This window comes from Aethalodelphis obliquidens, unplaced genomic scaffold (genome assembly GCF_003676395.1).
Source record: "Aethalodelphis obliquidens isolate GAN/ISIS:26980383/991018 unplaced genomic scaffold, ASM367639v1 scaffold107, whole genome shotgun sequence".
Classification (NCBI taxonomy): domain Eukaryota; kingdom Metazoa; phylum Chordata; class Mammalia; order Artiodactyla; family Delphinidae; genus Aethalodelphis; species Aethalodelphis obliquidens.
In genome coordinates, this window is record NW_020838051.1 from 1497059 (window position 1) to 1523009 (window position 25951).

Sequence of the window (25951 nt, forward strand, 5' to 3'; positions counted from 1 at the left end):
CCAAAATCTTGGAAATAGAATAGAGAAAATGCAAGAAACATTTAACAAAGACCTAGAAGAATTAAAGATGAAACAAGCAATGATGAACAACACAATAAATGAAATGAAAAATACTCTAGAAGGGATCAATAGAATAACTAAGGCAGAAGAACGGATAAGTGACCTGGAAGATAAAATAGTGGAAATAACTACTGCAGAGCAAAATAAAGTAAAAAGAATGAAAACTGAGGACAGTCTCAGAGACCTCTGGGACAACATTAAACACACCAACATTCGAATTACAGGGGTTCCAGAAGAAGAGAAAAAGAAAGGGACTGAGAAAATAGTTGAAGAGATTAGAGTTGAAAACTTCCCTAATATGGGAAAGGAAATAGTTAATCAAGTCCAGGAAGCACAGAGTCCCATACAGGATAAATCCAAGGAGAAATACGCCAAGACACATATTAATCAAACTGTCAAAAATTAAATACAAAGAAAACATATTAAAAGCAGCAAGGGGAAAATAACACACAAGGGAATCCCCATAAGGTTAACAGCTGATCTTTCAGCAGAAACTCTGCAAGCCAGAAGGGAGTGGCAGGACATATTGAAAGTGATGAAGGAGCAAAACCTGCAACCAAGATTACTCTACCCAGCAAGGATCTCATTCAGATTTGATGGAGAAATTAAAACCTTTACAGACAAGCAAAAGCTCAGAGAGTTCAGCACTACCAAACCAGCTCTACAACAGCTGCTAAAGGAACTTCTCTAGGTAAGAAACACAAGAAAAGGAAAAGACCTACAATAACGAAACCAAAACAATTAAGAAAATGGGAATAGGAACATACATATCGATAATTACCTTAAATGTAAATGGACCAAATGCTCCCACCAAAAGACACAGATTGGCTGAATGGATACAAAAACAAGACCCATATATTTGCTGTCTACAAGAGACCCACTTCAGACCTAGGGACACATACAGACTGAAAGTAGTAAGGGGATGGAAAAAGATATTTCATGCAAAAGGAAACCAAAAGAAAGCTGGAGTAGCAATTCTCATATCAGACAAAATACACTTTAAAATAAAGACTATTAGAAGAGACAAAGAAGGACACTACATAATGATCAAGGGATCAATCCAAGAAGAAGATATTAACAATTGTAAATATTTATGCACCCAACATAGGAGCACCTCAATACATAAGGCAAATACTAACAGCCATAAAAGGGGAAATCGACAGTAACACATTCATAGTAGGGGACTTTAACACCCTACTTTCACCAATGGACAGATCATCCAAAATGAAAATCAATAAGGAAACACAAGCTTTAAATGATACATTAAACAAGATGGACTTAATTGATATTTATAGGACATTCCATCCAAAAACAACAGAATACACATTTTTCTCTAGTGCTCATGGAACATTCTCCAGGAGAGATCATATCTTGGGTCACAAATCAAGCCTTGCTAAATTTAAGAAAATTGAAATTGTATCAAGTATCTTTTCCCACCACAACGCTATGAGACTACATATCAAGGCCGTATATGACAAACCCACAGCTAACATCGTCCTAAATGGTGAAAAACTGAAAGCATTTCCACTAAGATCAGGAAGAGAAGACAAGGTTGCCCACTCTCACCACTCTCATTCAACATAGTTTTGGAAGTTTTAGCCACAGCAATCAGAGAAGAAAAGGAAATAAGAGGAATCCAAATCGGAAAAGAAGAAGTAAAGCTGTCACCATTTGCATATGACATGATACTATACATAGAGAATCCTAAAGATGCTACTAGAAAACTACTGGAGCTAATCAACGAATTTGGGAAAGTAGCAGGATACAAAATTAATGCACAGAAATATCTGGCATTCCTATACACTAATGATGAAAAATCTGAAAGTGAAATCAAGAAAACACTCCTATTTACCACTGCAACAAAAAGAATAAAATATCTAGGAATAAACCTACCTAAGGAGACAAAAGACCTGTATGCAGAAAACTATAAGACACTGATGAAAGAAATTAAAGATGATACAAATAGATGGAGAGATATACCATGTCCTTGGATTGGAAGAATCAACATTGTGAAAATGACTCTACTACCCAAAGGAATCTACACATTCAATGCGATCCCTATCAAACTACCACTGGCATTTTTCACAGAACTAGAACAAAAAATTTCACCATTTGTATGGAAACACAAAAGACCCCGAATAGCCAAAGCAATCTTGAGAACGAAAAACGGAGCTGGAGGAATCAGGCTCCCTGACTTCAGACTACACTACAAAGCTACAGTAATCAAGACAGTATGGTACTGGCACAAAAACGGAAAGATAGATCAATGGAACAGGATAGAAAGCCCAGAGATAAACCCACGCACATATGGTCACCTTACCTTTGATAAAGGAGGCAAGAATATACAGTGGAGAAAAGACAGCCTCTTCAGTAAGTGGTGCTGGGAAAACTGGACAGGTACATGTAAAAGTATGAGATTAGATCACTCCCTAACACCATACACAAAAATAAGCTCAAAATGGATTAAAGACCTAAATGTAAGGCCAGAAACTATCAAACTCTTAGAGGAAAACATAGGCAGGACACTCTATGACATAAATCACAGCAAGATCCTTTTTGACCCACCTCCTAGAGAAATGGAAATAAAAACAAAAATAAACAAATGGGACCTAATGAAACTTACAAGCTTTTGCACAGCAAAGGAAACCATAAACAAGACCAAAAGACAACCCTTAGAATGGGAGACAATATTCGCAAAGGAAGCAACTGACAAAGGATTAATCTCCAAAATTTATAAGCAGCTCATGCAGCTTAATAACAAAAAAACAAACAACCCAATCCAAAAATGGGCAGAAGACCTAAACAGACATTTCTCCAAAGAAGATATACAGACTGCCAACAAACACACGAAAGAATGCTCAACATCACTAATCATTAGAGAAATGCAAATCAAAACTACAATGAGATATCATCTCACACCAGTCATAATGGCCATCATCAAAAAATCTAGAAACAATAAATGCTGGAGAGGGCATGGAGAAAAGGGAACCCTCTTGCACTGTTGGTGGGAATGTAAATTGATACAGCCACTGTGGAGAACAGTATGGAGGTTCCTTAAAAAACTACAAATAGTACTACCATATGACCCAGAAATCCCACTACTAGGCATATACCCTGAGAAAACCATAATTCAAAAAGAGTCATGCACCAAAATGTTCATTGCAGCTCTATTTACAATATCCCAGAAATGGAAACAACCTAAGTTTCCATCATCGGATGAATGGATAAAGAAGATGTGGCACATATATACAATGGAATATTACTCAGCCATAAAAAGAAACGAAATTGAGCTATTTGTAATGAGGTGGATAGACCTAGAGTCTGTCATACAGAGTGAAGTAAGTCAGAAAGAGAGAGACAAATACCATATGCTAACACATATATATGGAATTTAAGAAAAAAAATGTCATGAAGAACCTAGTGGTAAAACAGGAATAAAGACACAGACCTACTAGAGAATGGACTTGAGGATATGGGGAGGGGGAAGGGTAAGCTGTGACAAAGCAAGAGAGAGGCATGGACTACCAAACGTAAGGTAGATAGCTAGTGGGAAGCAGCCGCATAGCACAGGGAGATCAGCTCGGTGCTTTGTGACCGCCTGGAGGGGTGGGATAGGGAGGGTGGGAGGGAGGGAGACGCAAGAGGGAAGAGATATGGGAACATATGTATATGTGTAACTGATTCATTTTGTTGTAAAGTAGAAACTAACACACCATTGTAAAGCAATTATACTCCAATAAAGATGTAAAAAAAAAAAAAAAGAAAAGAAAACCACATGAATAAACCCTGGTACATCCATATAATGGAATACTATGCAGCTATATAGAAATGAGCAAGCAAGAAAGAAACCCTCTATGTGCTGGTATGCAGTGATTTCCAGGCTTTTATTTTTAGCATTTCAGAATTTTCATTTTTTTCTGCATTATCAATACAGTTTTATTTCTTTTTTGTTTTCCTTTTTTAATTGAAGTATAGTTGATGTAGGATATCTTCTTAAGTGAAAATATGCCAAGTACAGAAGTATCTATAGAAAATATCCTTTGTGTAAGAAAGAAAAGGAAATAAAAATACATACACGTAATTCCATTCCTCAGCATATGCCCAAAAGAATTAAAAGCAAGTGTTCAAACAAAAACTGGTACACAAAAGTTCATAGCAGCACTGGTCAGAATAACCAAAAGATGGAAACAATCCAAATGCACTACAACTAATAAATGAATAAACAAAATGTGGTCTATCCTTGCAATCTAATAGTATTCATCCCTAAAAAGGAATGAAGTACTGATTCATGCTACAACATGAACGAACCTTGAAAACACTATGCTAAATGAAACAGGTCAGACACAAATGTTCACATAATTGCATGATTCCAACTGTATGAAATATTCAAAATAGGAAATCCAGAGACAGAAAGCGGTTAGCAGTTGCCAGGGGCTGAGGGAAGGAAGACTGGGGAATGACTGCTTAATGGGTATGAGTTTCCATCTGGGGTGAAAGAATGTTCTGCAACTGGATAATGGTCATGGTTGCAAACACCGTTAATGCACTAAATGTCACAGATGATAAATTTTCTGTTATGTACTTTTCACATGCCTAAGACTATGAAAAGATTTGTAGCACATTTGTGAAAAACATAAGACAGGGGAATTTAATTTTTTAAAGAGATCATTTGGAGCAGTTTGAAAAGAGAATATAGGCAATGGTCAAAATGTTTAGTAAACAAAATTCAGGTCCTAATAAAGAATATCAAAACAGAAGGTCAATAGAGGTTTGACTAGCAAGGAAGGCTTCACTAAGGGGCTTTAATCTCACCATTGTAGGTTAGCAGGAATTAGATAGGACAACAGGAAACAGAGAAAGAACAGGAGTCAACATTTGAGATGAAATTCTTCCACAATTTTAGGGCTTCTGTTTTGTTTTTGTTTTGTTTTTTCTTTCTTTCCGCTTTTTTTTTCTTGGCCGTGCCACGCAACATGCGGGATCTTAGATCTTAGTTCCCCAAGTAGGGATCGAACCCAGGCCCCCTGCAATGGAAGTGCGGAGTCTTAACAACTGGACCGCCAGGGAAGTCCCCAATTTGATTTGTTTTATTCGTTTTCCCACTGACTTTTCTTCACTGGGATTTAGTTGATGTTTTTCTCTCTGTTTGAAAACAACATGCCAGGGACTGGATCTACACCAAAAAGAGTTGACCTTTTACTCCCAGGCAAAACTCTACGATTTCTTCTAAGTGTTTAAAGTGGATTGCGGAATTCCATTTCCATTCTGAAGATCTTGGGACCTTACTGGGCTCCTTGGGAAAGACACTGAAACAGCAGCGACTTGTGGGTGAATGGTGACAAAGCATGGAATAGATTTCTAAGATTAGTTCTCCTTCAGAATGTCAAGTCATTCTCTCCACTGATGTATTAGTGGGAAACGATAACATAATGATTACAGAAACAGAGATGGTTCATTTATTCAATAAGTGCTGCACATTTTCTTTGCATTTGCTATTGTGATCAGCATTGAGATGATCAGGACGTGCGTCCTTTCCTCGAGAACCTCCCTGTCCAGTCCAATCTCCTAATTTACAGCTGACAAAACTAATGTCCAGAGAGGTGATGGGACTCATTCAAGATGATATAATTAACAACGCCAGAAACTAACACAAACCTCCTCACTTCAGGGAGGTGAAAAATCACATGGGCTCACTTCATCCTCTTCTTCATGGACTCATAAAAAGTAGGAATAACACAATTAGCCACACTACTATCTAATGGTAGGTACCAGTGTGTAGCGTTCCTACATGACACAGGTTGGCAGAAACCAGGAAGATGATCCACATAATTTAACTAATGAATGAACGAATAACATCCCACATGAAAAAAACATATACAACCTTATTTTTTTGTAAAGGGGAACACAGGAAGGATAATTAGAAACTAATAAAAATGGTTACCTATGGAGATGGGGAGAAATGAAGTAGAAAGCATAGAGGTGAGAGTAAAAGTTATCTAGTCTATTTCTTGAATATCATTTTGATTTTTAAGCCATAAAAATGTTTTACAATACTCAAAAACTAAAATTAAAACAAAAGGAAAAAAAAGGATATTTTTAAAAGCCTAAATTCAAATACAAGCAAAAACAAATGAACCTGTGTAGTAAACTGATACTACAGCACACAGAGAAAAATTACTTCATATAGCTTCTAAACACAACACCGTCACCATACACCCTCAGTAGGATATATGCCAAGAACAAATAAAACTGCAAAGAGGACTTCCCCGGTGGTCCAGTGGTTAAGACTCTGTGATTCCACTGCAGGAGGCACGGGTTCAATCCCTGGTGGGGGAAGTTCCCCATACCATGCAGTGCAGCCAAAAACAAATTTTAAAAACTGCAAAGAAATTGTAAACTTTACTTAGAAGGGTTGTTGCTAGAGGTATAGGTTTAGTAATTCTAAAATTCCCAAAATTATTCTGAGTATATTTTAGAAGACAAGGGTTTTTCACTGAGGGTGAAGCTAAACACAAACATAGATTGGGAAAATGAAGTACCCTGTGGTTTTACACTTGAATCAAATGTATCAGTATGAATTCACAGCATACATGTATATATAATCTCCTAGCTCTGTTCACTGAAAGGGCCTAGAAACCATTACATCCCAGGAGCAACGAGCACATCCCTCCCCCAGATCTGCTACCATTCTCTACTAAAAGGGACCATGATTCTTGGGAGAAATGGGTGATTCCAGGTCTAGGACAGGAATCAACCAAGGAGAACCTGGAACATCTTGTTGGCCCAGAAAGCAAGGAAATGCTCAAAGACTGATGAGACCATGTCAAAAGGACAGTACAGCCAGCTCAAAGGGTCTCCCACTGCCAAATCTGTGGTAATTTGCACATCAAACAGAAAAACGATGATAATGGATACTGAACTGTAACAGCACTTTTATTTAAATCCATGAGTTTGAAATGCTAATTTAAAAAAGGAGAGTAAGGGGAATTCCCCGGCAGTCCAGTGGTTAGCACTCAGCACTCTCACTGCCGGGCCAGGTTCAATCACTGGTTGGGGAACTAAGATCTCGCAAGCTGCACGGCGTGGCCAAAAAAAAAAAAAAAAAAAAAACGGGTAAGGATCATCAGTAGAGGCTGAAAGCACTGGGTAAAAGTTGGTGGGAAAAAGGGATATACACACACTGTTTCAAATTATCACCCCTATTTCCATTAATTACAAAGGTGGAAAGGTAGCTTCACAAGGAAGAGATCTGACAAACATCATCTTAAACCAAGAGATCAAACTTCTTTTCACCAGTAATGGGACAAACTGACCTTATGTGTCCCTGATATGAGTGGCAAGGACACAAGTTCATCTAAATTTTATTTTTGTCAAAATATTTAACCTGATTCTAAGCACAAAACGACAATCAGGCAAATCCCAGGTTGTGGGACATTCAGCAAAACAACCAGCCTGGTCGTTTTTTGTTGTTTTTTTTTTTTTAGTTTTATTTTTGGCCACACAACATGGCTTGCCAGGATCTTAGTTCCCCGACCAGGGATCGAACCCACACCCTCGGCAGTGAAAGCATGGAGTCCTAACCACTGGACCCCCAGGGAATTCCGTGGTCCCTTTAAAAATGTCAATGTCATGAAAGACACTGGGCCAGAGAGGGAGGAAGGAGGGATGGTGCTGCTCTCTACACTAAATAAGACTAAAGAGACATGAAAAGCCAAGTGGACACTGCATTTTTAAAAACAGTTATAAAAGACATTACTGGGCTAACTGGGGAAATCTTAATATGGACAAAATCTTAGATAATATCCTGAGAATGGTACTGTGACTAAAAAGACAAGAACCCTTGTTCTTAGGAGATCACCACTGAAGCATGTCTACAACTTACTTTCAATAAATTCACCAAAAACAAAGTCTGCATGTATGTGTCTGGGAAAGGGGAAGAGGGACAAAGTGAACAAATGTCATAAAATGTTAATAATCTACAAATTAAGATGCAAACTTTCTGAAAAGGGTAAAGAGAGCACAGATTTTAGGTTTTGTGGCCACACACGTCTCTTAAGCTGTTGCACATTCTTCTTTGAATTTTTCTTTTCTTTTTTTACACACACTTTAAAAATGTAAAAGCCATTCTTAGCTTGAGGGCTATATAGTAACAGGTATGATTTCCTTCTGGGGTAATGAAATCGATTGTGCTGATGGCTGTACTACTGTAACTATACTGAAAGCCACTGAAATGTTCACTTTAAATAGGTGAATTGTATGGTATGTTAATTATGTCTCAATAAAGCTGTTCAAAAATAAACGGGCCGTAAGTGGGCCATAAACAAACTGGCCGTAAGTGGGTCACAGAGTGCTGACCAGTGATCTACCACTTGGTGGTAATAATGAACTAAACCAAAAAAACAAATACTGAAGGGAATTTTCCCCTCTCATTTTACAGGAACTAAGTCAGGCTTGTTAACTCCAAAAAAATTTTTTGCCAATGATTGTGTAGCTAAGAAACTATGACACATACATTCATATCATTTTAAATTTCAATTAAACAAAGCAAGTCGACAGAAGTTCTAAACCTTGTTATTGTACTGTACTTCTATCAAAGAGCTAAAATTCTAAGTATGTCACTTCAGTAGGAATGAAAAGACATCAATTCTTGCAGCCCCCAAAATTATCAAGTCTAAAATGACCACAGGACTAAAAGTTCCAAAATAAGTAAGACTAAACTCTTTGGATAACAGAGACATGATACTTCATTTCCTGGTTGTTTACGCTTTTTGCATTTAATTTTCTACATAACTACGCTTCTTTCAACATTAGAACATTTTTTATACTGAAAAACAATTGTGGTAGGTCCTTTATCCTTAAAGAAACTGTGTCAAAGTACCAAGTCATCTGAAATTTTAGACAATTCTATATATCTCAAAATGCAGATACCTTTCTCATGGGAATCAAGGGCATGATCTTCAAGGTCATCATCAAAAATCTCTCGGCCATCCTCCACATAGCCAATACCATCTGCAGGAACAAAATGTAATATCGGGATCAAATTTCTAAAATTGGCCAATAATATTTTAGCCATGACAAAAAGATTAAAAAAAACCCTTTTATACCCACTCAGAGGTTCTCCTGGCCCAGGCCATTTTTAAGTGCAGCAGAATCCTGTTCAACCAGAAGTCAGATGAAACACAGCACCCACACACGTTTTCTGAGTCAAAACCAAAGGATATACAGTTGACCCTTGAACAACCTGGGGGTTAATCCACACATAACTTAGTCAGCCATCAGTATCCACAGTTCTTCCAACTCTGCGGATTCAACCAACCACGGACCATGTAGTACTGTAGTATTTAATACTGAAAAATATCCACATACAAGTGGACCCAAGCAGTTCAAACCCATATTATTCAAAAAAAAAAAAAACCCATATTGTTCAAGGATCAACTGTATACTATGCCTATTTAGGTGAACTAAGGTAATCATTTGGCCCATAGGATCAAAGTTTGCCACAACAGGATGCTTTACAGTACTTCTACTCTACCAGAAGAATAAAAAGTAAAAGAATCGGGCTTCCCTGGTGGCGCAGTGGTTGAGAGTCCGCCTGCCGATGCAGGGGACGCGGGCTCGTACCCCGGTGTGGGAAGATCCCACATGCCACGGAGCGGCTGGGCCCGTGAGCCATGGTCGCTAAGCCTGCGCGTCCAGAGCCTGTGCTCCGCAACGGGAGAGGCCACAACAGTGAGAGGCCCACATACCACAAAAAAAAAAAAGTAAAAGAATCAAGATCACCAGAAGTCGGGCTTCCGTGGTGGTGCAGTGGTTAAGAATCCGCCTGCCGATGCAGGAGACACGAGTTCAATCCCTGGTCTGGGAAGATCCCACATGCCACAGAGCAACGAAGCCCGTGCGCCACAACTACTGAGCCTGGAAAGCCGGCAATATAGCTGAGTTCAATTACAGAAGTAGGAACAAAAATATAGCGGCAGGCACAGTCTACACCCCCCTCCCTCTGCTCCGCAGTCAGCACTCACACGCCCAAGAAGTCAAGTCCCACAAACAGGAACCATCGAGCTTTCCACAAGGGCTGTAAGAACATGGGGACCAGCCTCTGCCCGGGGGCCCCTGCCAAAGTTACTCTTCACGAGTACAGTCTCCTGTAATCCTCACAGCCGTTCTGTGATATAGAGTTTTCCTACGCCCCATCACATGGGGATGGCCCACAGGTTCCTTCCAATTGCTACAGTCATTTCCTGGAGGATTTATACTATAGCCCGAGGTGTGTGCCTGGCTTCTCCAAAATGTCCCTCAATAAACTTCCTATTTTTCTGATTCCACACCCTCAAATCATGCATTTGAGGAAAACCCAAACCAAAGGTATGACCTTAAGTTAGCGCCTTACATCTGCCCAAGCAAAGCAGCAACTCCACCGAGTGAGAAGCTACGAAAAGCAAATGATACAGTGCCTGGCAGGCGGTTTCTTCCCACATACCATCATCCACGATCCAGTCGTCATCCTGGCGGGCCTGGACCAGCTTCGAGTACTGTTCCTCATCAACTTCTTCATAAACACTTGTGAAGTCCTCTACCTGCCATCGTACAAGTTTGAGAGAGCTTCAAGTGGAGTGAAAGTGTTAAACAATTCTGATGAAAAAATTGTCAAATTCAAAGTGGAATGGCAGCCTGAAGGAGTAGCTGCAACCAAATCATGAGTTCTGACATTCAACACCACTGCAGGATTTTCCTTAAATAGACATCAATTAACTTAGCATTCCTTTTAGGTGGGTGTTAACATAAGATATTACATGATTCCATTAGCATAATATACTTGTCACACCAGCAATTACTCATCTACTTCATAAAAAACAAACTGAATTATAGCCAATTCTTCATTAGCTGCTTTGGGGATTAGTCACTTGTAATTTTGAGACTGGTTTCTCCTGTACTTGACAAACCTGTAAGACATAACACCTCCCTCTCCACTAGCTGATGGTGCCCCACAAAAGGACAATAATCTTAATAACTGTTCAACCAACCAAATGTAATTCAAAAGGAAAATCTCCCCCATCCATCCCCCTCCAAAAATCAGCAAAACACACACCACGGGTACACTAGAAATGGTTTTTGAGTGATCCCTATTTGTATTACCACCGATTCCCCACCATTTTCAGGTCTTAAAAACTGAGGGCAAGTGCGGAGAGAATGGCAAGGCCTGAAATCATACGGGCTGCCCGACCGCCAGAAGGCCAGAACACCACAAACTACTGGCCTGAACAGAGCAGACCACCTCAGCACAGTTAAAGCAACAGACAGCATAGATGCACACCACTGCAGTGAGAATTTGGCGGGCTGGTTAGCAAGAACTTAAAGATACCTCGTTAAAAACTCCCCCTTCTCTTGAGAGTTCTGCCTTTTCAAGTGGTGACTGGAGGAAACGACCAACTCCATCTGAAGAGCTAAGATTCTAGGAGAAAACACCTGGACACAGAGCTTTGAGAGCCTGATGGGTAGAGTTGATTTCTGCCACACCTACCTGGGCTTATAGTAATTACAGGATTAAGCTTAGTTTTTACCTCCGGTTTAATCTACTCAACAGGGATCACTGGCAAACACTGATCTGGCCTTTGATCATTTGATGACAGAAATTACCTGCCCTACCAAATTAAGTTTTTTGACAACCCAAACACAAACTAGTCTAATTAAAATGACTGTACTGACCAACTTTCTTTTTGAGGGGAGAGGGAACTGGCAAGGTTAGCTTTGTTGGCTTAAGTCTATCATGCATACTGTGTCTCTCGTTTAAGCAACTCATTTATATACTATCAAAAGACACCTGAAAACTATTTTTAAAAAATAGTGACAAAGTGAGAGAGAGGCATGGACATATATACACTACCAAACGTAAGGTAGATAGCTAGTGGGAAGCAGCCGCATAGCACAGGGAGATCAGCTCGGTGCTTTGTGACCACCTAGAGGGGTGGGATAGGGAGGGTGGGAGGGAGGGAGACGCAAGCCGGAAGAGATATGGGAACATATGTATATATATAACTGATTCATTTTGTTGTGAAGCAGAAACTAACACACCATTGTAAAGCAATTATACTCCAATAAAGATGTTAAAAAAATGAAAATAAATAAAAAACAATAATAATAAATAAACAATAAAACAAATATTGTTCTAAAATATAAAATAAAATTTAAAAAAATTTTTTAAATATCATTTTGAGGGCTTCCCTGGTGGCGGAGTGGTTGAGAGTCCGCCTGCCGATGCAGCGCACACGGGTTCGTGCCCCGGTCCAGGAAGATCCCACATGCCGCGGAGCGGCTGGGCCCGTGAGCCATGGCCGCTGAGCCTGCGCGTCCAGAGCCTGTGCTCCGCAACGGGAGAGGCCACAGCAGTGAGAGGCCCGCGTACCGCAAAAAAAAAAAAATCATTTTGCGTTAAAAAGTCATTTTGACTCAATCTCTAAAAACACTGCTACTGCTCAGCTTGAACTCTTAGAGCCATGCCATTAACATCAGCGATTAATGGGAAATCAGTCACATGGTGTCAACATCTGAAATGCCCCACAGAACTCCTTTATCGAAGTACCTACATTAAAAATGCTTTACTCTTGCTTTACTGTAATCCTTTTAGCAACCCTTTATGATCTGGTTGACTCCCTTAACTTGAATGAATGGTGCCAAATGACAAAAATCCTCTTCTACTTGCTTACTAGCCCAACACAGAACAGGCCATGGCTAAACAGGAACATTCTGAAGCCAGGCTGCCTGGGTTCCAATCAAGGCTCTGCCACTGTGACCTCAGATACCTCCCATGCGAAATGCTGTTAATCACAGTATCTAATTTTATACGGTATTGGAAGGATTGAATAAATGAACATATTTGTAAAAGCACTTAGGACAGTGTTAGCTGAAAAACTGCATTAGCTGCTATTGTTGCTGTTGATATTATTATTTTCTCATATTAATCACTTTCCAGCCCTGAGGCAGTTAACATCCTCAGCGAGTGCCCTCAATGTGAAGCTAGACAATGTTGTGCAGATGGTACCAATCTGCTTTTCTACCTGCAGGGCATCGACAGTGGGTAGAGGAAAAGAGCCAAAAGGGCATCACATTCAATCCTACACGCAGGACACAGCAGAGGGAAGGTCCAAGTCCCTACCGCGCTCCCCTTGCATATGAGATTAGGAACAATTCTCTCCAAGGAGCAGCAGTGCTGGGCTAGACTGCTCAATACCTTATGAGTAAAGTAAAAGCATCTGTAAGTTCCCTCAACGAAGCCATGGAACTTAGCAGAGATGCAGTGTGCTTACTAATTTTAAAATCATCTGTAAGGTGCCTCATAGGAACTTTAAGAGTTCAGTAGTCTCCCATAACCTGTAAATCTACCTCACGCCCATATGTTTGATATTAAGAAATTACTATTATAAGAAGCTTTAAATATATGCATATTTCTAATCAGTGACAAAGGTGACCTAAAATTATCTACAGGCTATGAATTAGATGAAGCACAGGAGAAAAAGCCCAGAAAAATGGTTACTTACTTCATATTTATACTTCTCACCAGCTTTAGCCCTTTTCAGTCTTTCCAGAGCTTCCTGTCGCCCTTTCTTTGATTTCTTCTCTCTCCGGGATCGAGAAGTTACAAAACTCCCTGAATCTGACACAGCTGAAAAGAAGCCAAATTTACATGAGATGTACAAAATTGTCAGCCATCTTCCCTCAAAAACAAAGCAAGTTTTTAGCCTTGTATATAGTAATATACAAGTTTAATGTTAGACAAATGGATTCTTTTTATAATGGAAATAATTCACAAGCTCAGGGCTGAATCTGCAGCTCCTGTGGCTCTTCAGAAATTTCCAGCTGAAGCAACTGTTATTTTTTTTCCGCCAAAAAGAGAAAAATTCCAAATTCAACTGATATCCCCTGGAGACACTAAAGGGAGCTCAGTCGTTAACCCACAACCTTTCCCAGGGAAACGGCAGGCCGTTAAGTGGTTATGAAAGGGACAATTCATTTTGTGTTCTGTTAATCAACATTTGAAAGGCTTTGAGGAGCACCTGCTCTTTGCAAAGTACCAGGCGCTCTGAGAGACACAAAGATAAGAAAGACAGGGCCCACAGACTCAGAGAATTTACAATCTGACCTGGGAGATACCTGGCAGACCTCGGAGATACTGTGGGTTCAGTTCCAGACCAACACCCATAAAGTGAATATCGCAATAAAGTTAGTCACACGAATTTTTTTTTTTTGGTTTCCCAGGGCATATAAGGGTTATGTTTACACTATACTGTAGTCTATTAAGTATGCAAAAGCATTATGTCTTTAAAAATACTTTATTGGTAAAAACGCTAACCATCATCTGAGCCTTCAGTGAGTTGTAGTAACATCCAAGATCCCTGATTACAGATCACCATAACAAATATAATAATGAAAAATGTGAGAATTACCAAAATAATGTTAACACAGGGACATGAAGTAATAAGCAAAGGCTGTTGGGAAAATGGCACCAACAGACTTGCCCGATGCAGGGATGCCACAATCTTCAATTTGTAAAAAAAAAAAAAAGCAGTATCTGTGAAGCACAATAAAGCGAGACATGCTTGTAAGTAGCAACTACCTCTAAACAATGCTTAGAAGCAACACACGCCCTAACAGAAGGACAGACAAAGTGTCTGGAATTCCAAAGGAAGGATAAATTGGGGGTTGGGAGAATTTAACAAAGGTGGCTCTGAGGAGATTCTTGATTCCACCACTGATTTCCAGGCCTCGTGCAGTTGGTTACGACATTAGAGGATGAGGTGAAAGATTACAAAGATTAAAATGTGTTTTGTAGAAAATTACTGAAGTACCAGAGAGCCTCAGTGGTCAGTCATTCAACTTTTGAATTACTCACACTTTGGGTCATCATAAACTGACCACTTCACACACGTACTAAAAAGATTTCATCCACAGAATGAAGACTTTCATATGCCAGCTGATGAATACCCAAGCCAAGCAAGACAGCGCCTCCTGCCAGCGATGAGTTGAGGCTCAGCATGACTGCCACCTATGTCTGTGAAATTGAGTACTGTATTGTATTTGTGCTAATTATTTTATAAAAAGTAGTAAGCACAGAAAAGGAGAAGTATTGATAACAGGCATCCTAAAAGCTCCAACCCCCCTGGAACATTCATAACAACATTCAGCTGTTTGACTAAGTGTTTGAAATAGAAGATGCAATTTACAGACCATGTACCAAGTGCTGGCAATAAACTGTTGAAAACTGTATCTTAAAGGTGAGGCATAATTAGAGATTTTTTTTCCTTAGCTTTCTGGAAATGGAATCTCTCTATAACATCTCAGCCTATTGTTTGACTTTCACATTTGACTTTTAAATCCATTTTCAGAAAGGCATTAAGGAATGCAGGTACTTAATGATGACAGCCACAAAATCTTGGGTGTCACTCAAATGATTTCAAAAAATCGTGAGCAGGCCTACATGAAAAGGTTTTGGAGATTATGGAACATGACCACTGAGAGTGAAAAGGTGGCCTCAGTGTATTCCCTTCAAGACTCCCTTGACTGCTTTGTCAGATTATCCTGACAAAAACCATAGGTTTTCAATAAGACGTATTCCACAGGCAACGATGTGCCCCTCTAAGGGTTTGGGGTACAATTACAAATAGGACAGAGTTGCCGGTCCTCAAGGGGCTCCCAGTCAAGGAAAGCAAAAAGACCTGAGGCTCCCACCATCATATAAAGATGGTGCCGTATTAGAGGTAGGAAGCCAGTATTGAGGAAATGTAGAAAACAGAGCCATTAATTTTGCCTGGGAAATCAGAGAAGGCTTCACAGGGGAGGTTCCCAACACAGAAAGAGTAGAACTTCACTATCAGAGTACAGGGTAACAAGGGGCACAAGCAAAGGAAAAGGCATGAGCCAAATTACAAAGGGATGAAAATGCAAGGTGTATTCAAAAACCAAGAGGAAGTCAATGTGGAAGGTAAGCTGGACATGAGAGCATAGAGTGACTGGGAGATTAGGAAGAAGCGGCACAACCAGGCTCTGCCACTTACTGGGTGACGACATGAGACAACCAGTTAACCTCTCTGAGCTACAGTGGCCAGGTGTCTTGTTTTTTAAGCTGCCCAGCATCAGAATCTGTGAAGTCCCCCCTCCCTTATGCCCTTGCAGCTAGGGCATGGGCATATAAAATAGGCCCTCCAATTATGAACACCTGCTCAGACTTTAAATCACAAGCTAGTGTAACAAGGAAAGGGGGACGGCTAATGGAAGATTCTAGAAATAGCAACAGCTACAGGAGGATTGAGTACCTGGAACAACAGTGCCAGCAATGTCCCAAGGTACTTGAAGGCTCTAATTTCAAGTACTTGGCCATGGTTGGCAAAAACCTCCTCAATGGACCAGTTTTGTGGCATGATTTTAACCACTGTTCCTAGCTAAGGTGCCCCCTGACTGGCTCTCCGGAGTTTGTGAACACCACAGTATCCTTCAGATAAATTCCTTTTCGGTTTAAATCAACCAGAGTTGGTTCCTGTAGCCTACACCTAAGGACTCTAATGCAGAGCCTCAGGGTCCTCATATGTGAAATGGGGATAATCATGTCTGCTTCATAAAGTTGTTAAGGATTAAATGAAGATGCTTGGCTTACTTTGTACTCAGCAATACAGGAGCTCACTTAATGTGTATGTGTGTGTGTGTACAGATGCACACACATATGCCAACACCTCACAATTAGCACTAACATGGTCTAGCTTCTAGAAAACAAAAATAAAGCAAAGCCGTTTTCTCAGGGAAGCCCCAATATAGCACTGCATATAATTACATGTTTACATCTCAACTCCATGAAGACAAAAACCATGCCCAGCTTACCTACCACTGTAACACCAGAGCCTGACAGAATGCCTATACCTCGTAGGTACATAATGAATATTTGCTGAATGAACCACTATACCTGCTTTTTTTAATCATTAAACTCTTCCCTATCCATTTCCATATACAGTAACAGCTAGTTATAGACCTTTCAACTTTTCACAGCCACCCCATCTTCCAATACTTAAGGAGAAAAAAGGCCTAAATTTTCCTTTATGGAATATGTCTCCAATGCTTCAAGTAGGTAAGTTAGCAAAAAAAAAAAAAAAAGAAGCATGAAAAAAATCCAGTTACCAAAGTTTAAATATTTGGTTCAAAATTACCATCTAGAGTACCCCCACCACCCCCCAAGGCAGACACACACAAGGCTGCAACAGTCTTTCAGGTAACAATCTTTCCAAGTCGGCTGGAAAGGAAAAATTCCAGTCACAAGTCCCCAGCCACTCATCAACACCATGACTTAAGAGGGATCTCAAGATTGCACGATGTCCTCCAAAGAGTGATTTCTTGATGTTCACGGAGAACGTAATTTTTAGTGTGAAGAAAGGGCTTAGCAACATATCACTGATGGAGGGCTGCAAAGACTGTTCACATACATCCCACATTCCATTTGTAATTCAGGCTAGTGGGCTCTCCAAAACAAATTGTCTTAAAAAGCGAAAGGCTAGAACAAATTGAAATCTGTGATTCACGACTAGGTGAATGCAAAGGAAGCTGATTAGGAAGCAAGTTCTCATTAATGGTGATGTATTTGAGTGACAGGAGATGTGATGCTTGAGCTGAGAGAGTGAAGCAACTAATTTTAAGTTGGAAGTTCACTGAAGTCACACTTTAGTTGCACACTGCTCAAAACTCAGAAATCAGACAAATCCATTTGCATTTTTGTATTCTATTTTTGGAGATAGAATATTACCACTAAAAACGGAGTAATATACAAGGCATCCGAAATGCTGCTGAACTGATACTTTTTTTTTAGAAGCTTCACCTGAGATGACTAGATTGTGAACACTATTTCTGTGCGGCACCTGAAGAACTTTCCATAGAATTTGAAAAAAAATTGTTAATGCATAAAGTAGAAACCTATTACCTACAAAGACAAAACGCGTTTGTATCTTCACGTGACAGCACTTAGAGCTTTCTTTCCTGCTGAGGTACAACGTGTAACAACCTCCCCAGCAGTTTCTACCAAGAGAAGGGCGCACATCCGTTCCGTCCCAGCCCTCAAGCGGACACCTGGGGCGGGAGCAATGAAATACTTTCGGCCAATACTGTGCCCCACCGGGGCCAGTCTCATGAAGGTGTGCCCAGCACGTGGGATGAGATTCACCAAAAGAAATAAAAAGGCAGCCAAGTGCGGAGACCCGCAGTGAGAGAGGTGAGGCAGCCTCCCAAACAAAAAGCCCCGCAGGGGGTTGCTCGGGCTTGCCAGGACCCCACAGCCCTGCAAAGAAGACCTGTCCGAGGCCTCACAGGTTCCAGTCCTGGACGTCCGAGGTCCGCGCCCAAAGAGACCGGCGGGTCAACCCGGGCGTGCGCCTACCTAAGAAAAAAATAAAACAGAGCCCCCCCCACCCACAATCATGCCACAGTCTCCGCACTCCCAACTGGGGATCCCGCGCGCGGGGTCATCTCTCACCGCTCGCCCCCAGCTCGCAGTCATCGCCGTACGCCAGCGCCATGGTCCCGGAGTCTTCCGATTCCGCGCCAACCAGCCCGAAACTGGCGCGGAGGCCGACACAGGCGCCACCCAGAAAGCCAATCAGCAGCTCCGGAGGCTGCCGACTTCCGCCCGGAAGGCCACTGACGTGCCGCGCCGCGCCGCGCCGCGCCGCGCCGCGCAGCGCCCCGCCCCCGGCCTTCCCGCGGGCGCGCGTTTGGCGCCCCGTGATGACCCCTTAGGGAAAAGAGCGAGCGGCGGGGGAGGCCGTGGAGAGCAGAAAAAGAAAGCGGTCGGGCGCTGGAAAAGAGCCTCCTGGAGACTCGCTGCGCAGGCGCACCCATGCTGATGGGAAAAGATTTGGGCCCCTTGGAGTAGGAGCTTTCTGGTTCTGAGGGTTGATTTTCCGAGAAAAGGGGCGCGGGAGGCAGTAGGGTGGGCGTGGTTGAACGGGTTTCCCAGGAGCCTGGGAAAACGACTGCCTACTGCTGCGCACTCGGAGTCTTGCCTGATACTTTGCTTCTCTGAGTACGAATACAGTCGCTGTGTGATATATGGTATTGCAATATATGCACCAAGTTAACCAAAAGATCAAAAATACCATCACCAATACGGGGCCTCCCGATGTGGTGCTGTTGGAAAAAAGGAACAATATCACCTATATAGTCTTCTTGCAAATAATGTTTAACCTGAATCTAACCATGAAGAAACAATCAGATGTATTCAAAACGTAGAACAATCTATAAAACAACTGGCCTGGACTCCTGCAAAATGTCAATGTTATGAAAGATAAAAAGGGCATTAGATTCTTGTGTTTGGTACAATGCGTGCAATGTATGCACCTCATATATTGTTTTTTTTTTCATTTATTGTTTAATAGTAAAACCAGAGACGTCTACATGTATATCTTAACTAGAGAGCACTATTTAAAGCAAGAACTTAAAATAAGAATTAACCATCTGGTTAATTCTTTCTACAATTTGTGTAGAATTAACTTTAACCATTGAGGCCAATACATCTGAACACTTTTCTCAAACCCACTAGTGCACAGGGCTCTTGGTCCCCCCCCACCCCCTACCCCTCCCCCACTACCCCATCCAGAACAAAGTTAGATCCATGCCCTCAAGTGATTCAACATGAATTATTGACCAATGGACAAATCTTTTGTGATAATTGAGCCCTGGCTCATAGCATAAACTTGCAATGTCATCGTGAATAAAACCTGACCCCAAAGACAAATAGCTGTACTAATGCTTCAGAATCTTCTAAACCAGCTGCATGAACTAATACTTGGGGATGAAACCAGAATTATTCTGGGAATTATTAAAGGTATTGGAGCAATTAAGAAAGCATTATGAGTTAGAACATTGATGGTATAGTGAGTCAATAGTGAATTTTAGATTAATCCTTTGTCCGGTGATTCATTTGTAAATATTTTCTCCCATTCTGAGGGTTGTCTTTTCATCCTGTTTGTAGTTTCCTTTGCTTTGAAAAAGCTTATACGTTTCTTTGGGTCCCATTTGTTTATTTTTCTTTTAATTTCCATTACTCTAGGAGGTGGATCAAAAATGATCTTGCTGTGATTTATGTCAGTGTTCTTCCTATGTATTCCTCTAAGAGTTTTATAGTGTCCAGTCTTACATTTAGGTCTCTAACCCATTTTGAGTTAATTTTTGTGTATGGTGTTAGGGAGTGTTCTAGTTTCATTCTTTTACATGTAGCTGTCCAGTTTTCCCAGCACCACTTATTGAAGAGGCTGTCTTTTCTCCATTATATATCCTTGCCTCCTTTGTCATAGATTAGTTGACCATAGGTGCATGGGTTTATCTCTGGGCTTTCTATCCTGTTCCATTGATCTATATTTCTGTTTCTGTGCCAGTACCATACTATCTTGATTACTGTAGCTTTGTAGTGTAGTCTGAAGTCAGGGAGTCTGATTTCTCCAGCTCCATTTTTTTCCCTCAGGACTGCTTTGGCTATTCAGGGTCTTTTGTGTCTCCATACAAATTTTAAGACTTTTTGTTCTAGTTCTGTAAAAAATGCCATTGGTAATTTGAGAGGGATTGCATTGAATCTGTAGATTGCTTTGGGTAGTATAGTCACTTTCACAATATTGATTCTTCCAGTCCAAGAACATGGTATATCTCTCCATCTGTTTGTATCCTCTTTAATTTCTTTCATCAGTGTCTTATAGTTTTCTGCATACAGGTCTTTTGTCTCCCCAAGTAGGTTTATTCCTAGGTATTTTATTCTTTTTGTTGCAATGGTAAATGGGGGTGTTTCCTTAATTTCTCTTTCAGACTTTTCATCATTAGTGTATAGGAATGCAAGAGATTTCTGTGCATTAATTTTGTATCCTGCAACTTTACCCAATTCATTGATTACCTCTAGTAGTTTTCTGGTGGCATCTTTAGGATTCTCTGTGTATAGTATCATGTCATCTGCAAACAGTGACAGTTTTACTTCTTCTTTTCCAATTTGTATTCCTTTATTCATTTGCAAAAATATTTGCAAATGAATCAATGGACAAAGGATTAATCTCCAAAATATATAAACAGCTCATGCAGCTCAATATTAAAAAAACAAACAACCCAACCAAAAAATGGGCAGAAGACCTAAATAGACATTTCTCCAAAGAAGACATACAGATGGTCAAGAAGCATATGAAAGCTGCTCAACATCACTAATTATTAGAGAAGTGCAAATCAAAACTACAATGAGGTATCACCCCACACCAGTTAGAATGGGCATCATCAGAAAATCTACAAGCAATAAATGCTAGAGAGGGTGTGGAGAAAAGGGAACCCTCTTGCACTGTTGGTGGGAATGTAAATTGATACAGCCACTACGGAGAACAGTATGGAGGTTCCTTAAAAAACTTAAAATAGAATTACCATATGACCCAGCAATCCCACTACTGGGCATATACCCAGAGAAAACCATAATTCAAAAAGACACATGCACCCCGATGTTCACTGCAGCACTATTTACAATAGCCAGGTCGTGGAAGCAACCTAAATGCCCATTGACAGATGAATGGATAAAGAAGATGTGGTACATATATACAATGGAATATTACTCAGCCATAAAAAGGAACAAAATTGGGTCATTTATAGAGACCTGGTGGGATCTAGAGACTGTCATACAGAGTGAAGTAAGTCAGAAAGAGAAAAACAAATATTAACGCATATATGTGGAACCTAGAAAAATGGTACAGATGAACCAGTTTGCAGGGCAGAAATAGAGACACAGATGTAGAGAACAAACGTATGGACACCAAGGGGGGAAAGTGGTGGGGGGGTGGTAGTACTGGTGGGATGAATTGGGAGATTGGGATTGACATGTATACACTAATATGTATAAAATGGATAACTAATAAGAACATGCTGTATAAAAAAATAAAGTTCCAAAAAAAAGAGTGAATTTTAGGAGAGGATGGCAGCATGAGGGTTTCTTAATTTACATATGGCCAGTGTTCTAGAAAGCTTAGAGCAGTGGTTCTCAACTTTAGTTGCAAATTAGAATCGTCTGAGCAGTTTTTCAAAGTTCTAACGCCCTCTGGACCTATTAAAGCAGAATTTCTGAGGATGGGATTCCAATGTGCAGCCAAAGTTGAAAACAAGTGGTCTAGACTAGGTGTTGCTAAACCTTTTAGAGTCATCAGCAGGATGGCTAAGCTGGACATAAATATCCAGTTGAACAATTATGTGGTCACGCATGCCTGGACACACCTCTTTCCGTGAGAAAAGAAAGGAAAGCTCATTTCCCACCTGTTCTAAAGACTTTCACTCTTTAAATCTTACAGCATTTAGTGCTGTAACGTCCTATAAATTGAATGATATCTAGGTTACCTAAAACTCTTCTGCAAGGGCAGCACTAGCTTTATTAGAAACAGTGTGAAACCACCCCCATCGTTAACCATCGGTCACCAATAGAAACCGTAGCCTGAGTGTCTCCATGGTTTGTGTTTAGGAAATAGAGACCTATTTTAGTTCAAGCGGTCATCACTTGTTGCTTTATTTTATTACCCTTGATGCAGAATCCCGCCTCTGTACGCCGACACCGAATTAACTCTCGGAGACAGAGTTTTGCATAAAGTAAAAAAGAATAGCTTTATTGCTTTGCCCTGGAAAGGGGGCCACAGTAGGCTAATGCCCTCAAAACTGTGTGTCCCAGAGAGTGTGATCAGCCTGTGGACATTCTTCTGATTGGTTGGTGGTGACGTAAGTGAGAGTCAGCATCATCAACCTTCTGGTTCCAACAGGTCTGGGGTCTACATGCTTGTGGGCAGCATACCGTTAACTTCTCCCACCTGGTGGGGGCTTCAGTATCTGCAAAACAGCTCAAAGATATTGTTATGTGTATCCCTTGAGGGGGAACCAGGACCCTGCCCCAAGGCTGCACTATTGTTTCTTGACTGCTCATCCCTTGTCTCTGCATCACCTCCCTTCCCTGATTAGCAACTGTTTGAACCTGCCCATTGGAACTCAGGGAAGGTCATGGAGGCTGAATAAAGCCTGTTTCCTGTAATCAAGAAATGGGGGACACAGAAAGACTTTTGTGCCCAGGAACCCCACAGGGTCCTGCTTGGTTTCACCCTCTGTGTTCCTTCCACAGTAAAGACAACTTTCATTTCATTGCCCTTTGTCCTTAACTCTTATTGAATAATTTCTGCCAGTGAGACAAAAGTGCCCAGTCATTAATAGTTCAGGCACAGTCAGTAATTTGTTTTATAATCAACCGCTCGAAAAGATCATCCTGGATAAACCTAGAGATTATCATATTAAGTGAAGTAAGTCAGACAGAGAAAGACAAATATTATGATACCACTTATATGTGGAATCTAAAAATTGTACAAATGAACTCATTTACAAAACAGAAACAGACTCACAGACATAGAAAACAAACTTATGGTTACCAAAGGGCAAGGGTAGGGGAGAGAGTAAAAAAAATCATCCTGGAAACACAAAATGTGTTCAAAAGTGGGGGAGGGACATGTCCCCTAGATCAGACGTAAGCAAAGTAAGTCTGCTGAAAAGTTATGTATGTGCATATAAATCTGATGCTTTCCAGAGCTGTATATGTTCTCCTTAGATCAAAAACAAAGATTGTCTTGATGGATTTATTTTCTTTTCCCTCTATTGGCATAATCAATGGTGAGCTACACTTGATGACTTACTAAGTTATATCTATACCGCTTTAATACAGTGTTGCTTAAAATTCCTGTCAGTATTTACTTGCTTTTTACATGTTGTAGTCCACCTTACATTTTTTAATTAAATTTTTAATTTTGAGATAGTCATAAATTCACAGGCAGTTATGAGAAATAATACAGAAAAATTCCATATATCCCTCACCCAGTGTCTCCCACTGGTAACATCTTGCAAAACTATATCACAACCAGGATATTGGCATTGATACAGTCAAGATACAGGACATTTCCAGCTCTAAGGATCCTTTATGTTGCCCTTATGCAGCCATATCTGCTCCCCTCCTGCACGACCTGAGCCCCACCCCATCCTTAACCACTGGTAACCACTAGTCTGTTCTCCATTTCTATAATTTTGTTGCAGGTCTTTGTATAGACTTTCATTTCTTTTGGTAAAGACTTAGGAGTGGAACTGCTGAGTCACGTGGTAAGTATATGTTTAACTTTAAAATAAACTGTGAAACAGTTTTTCCAAAGTGGCTGTGCTATTTTACATTCCCACCAGCAGTGTATGAGAGATTTAGTTGTTCTACATCCTCAGCAATAACTATCAGTTTTTATTTTAATTTTTGTTCTAGTGATTATGTATTAGTATCTCACTGTGACTTTTACAGTTGTTTTTTTTTTAATAGTTTTTTTTTTTAGATGTTGGGGGTAGGAGTTTATTAATTAATTTATTTATTTTTGCTGTGTTGGGTCTTCGTTTCTGTGCGAAGGCTTTCTCTAGTTGTGGCAGGCAGGGGCCACTCTTCATCGCGGTGCGCGGGCCTCTCACTACAGCGGCCTCTCTTGTTGCGGAGCACAGGCTCCAGACACGCAGGCTCAGTAGTTGTGGCTCACGGGCCTAGTTGCTCCGCGGCATATGGGATCCTCCCAGACCAGGGCTCGAATCCGTGTCCCCTGCATCAGCAGGCAGATTCTCAACCACTGCGCCACCAGGGAAGCCCTCACTGTGACTTTTAATTTGTGCTTCCCTGATGACTAATGAGGAGTGCTTCTTGGCTATTTGCAACTGTTTCTCTTGGATGCGCTTGTTTTTTTTTCCTCTTTGTTCTTTGTTTCTCTCTTTTCCCCCTTCTCTGGGTTTAATGGAGTATTTTATATGATTCCATTTTATCTCATCTCTTGGTATATCATTTATACTTCTTTCTTTAAGAACTTTTTTAGCGGTTGCCCTAAGGTTTACAATATACATTTTTAAAATAATCGAAGTCCACCTCCAAATAACATCATACTGCTCCATGTGTAGTTTAGGTACCTTATAAGTGAGTATTCCCAAATCCTCCCTCCTGTCCCTTGTGACACCTTGCTGGTGTCCAGGAATTGTTTGTTAGTGTAGGAAAATGCCCCACCCGCACATTGGAAATTGGGTCTCAGAACACTTATTATCTGGTTTCTGATGAGAAGCCACTGTAATTCTCATCCTTATTCTTCTATAAGTAAAGTTTCCCACCCTCCACCCCTCACCTCTGGCTTCCTTCAAGATTTTCACCTTGTCCCTTGTGTTTTGTTTTTTTGTTTGTTTGTTTGGTTAGTTTCTGGTTTTTCTTCTTTTTTAATAAATTTATTTTTGGCTTCGTTGGATCTTCATTGCTTGGCTCAGATTTTCTTTAGTTGTGGCGAGCAGGGGCTACTCTTCGTTGCGGTGCACGGGTGTCTCATTGTAGTCCTTCTCTTGTTGCGGAGCATGGGCTCTAGGTGCATGGGCTTCAGTAGTTGTGGCACGCAGGCTTTAGTAGTTGTGGCCCACGGGCTCTAGAGCACAGGCTAAGTAGTTGTGGTGCACAGGCTTAGTTGCTGTGCGGCATATGGGATCTTCCCAGATCAGGGCTCGAACCTGTGTCCCCTGCATCGACAGGTGGATTCTCAACCACTGCGCCACCAGGGAAGCCCTTTTTTTTTTTGCTTGTTTGGTTTTGGGTTGGGTTTTTTGGGGGGCGGGGGTTGTTTGTTGCAATTTGAATATGATGTTCCTCGGTGTGGGGTTTTTTAAATTTGTTTGTTTGCTTTGATATTTATCCTGCTTGGTGTTTTCTGAGCTTTCTGGGTCTGGTTGTGTTTGTCATATTAATGATACATTATTTGGAAAGTTCTTGGCCACTATTACTTCAGATATTTCTTCTGCTCTATTTTCTCTTTCTTCCCCTACTAGTATTTTG

General features: G+C 40.7%; 1 protein-coding gene across 6 annotated transcripts in view; it reads right to left on the minus strand.

The window, feature by feature from the left end:
* POLA1 (DNA polymerase alpha 1, catalytic subunit) overlaps positions 1 to 18686 on the minus strand; it is a 304165-nt gene extending 285479 nt beyond the window's left edge. For all 6 annotated transcript variants that reach the window (XM_027096726.1, XM_027096723.1, XM_027096725.1 and 3 more), the window contains exons 1-4: positions 18563 to 18686; positions 13596 to 13720; positions 10541 to 10637; positions 8989 to 9069 (exon numbers count right to left, since the gene is read on the minus strand). In XM_027096726.1, the coding sequence (XP_026952527.1) occupies positions 8989 to 9069; positions 10541 to 10637; positions 13596 to 13720; positions 18563 to 18605 (346 nt within the window). In that variant the 5' untranslated portion in view covers positions 18606 to 18686. The remainder of the gene's footprint in view (positions 1 to 8988; positions 9070 to 10540; positions 10638 to 13595; positions 13721 to 18562) is intronic.
* Between the last annotated feature and the right edge of the window lie 7265 nt (positions 18687 to 25951).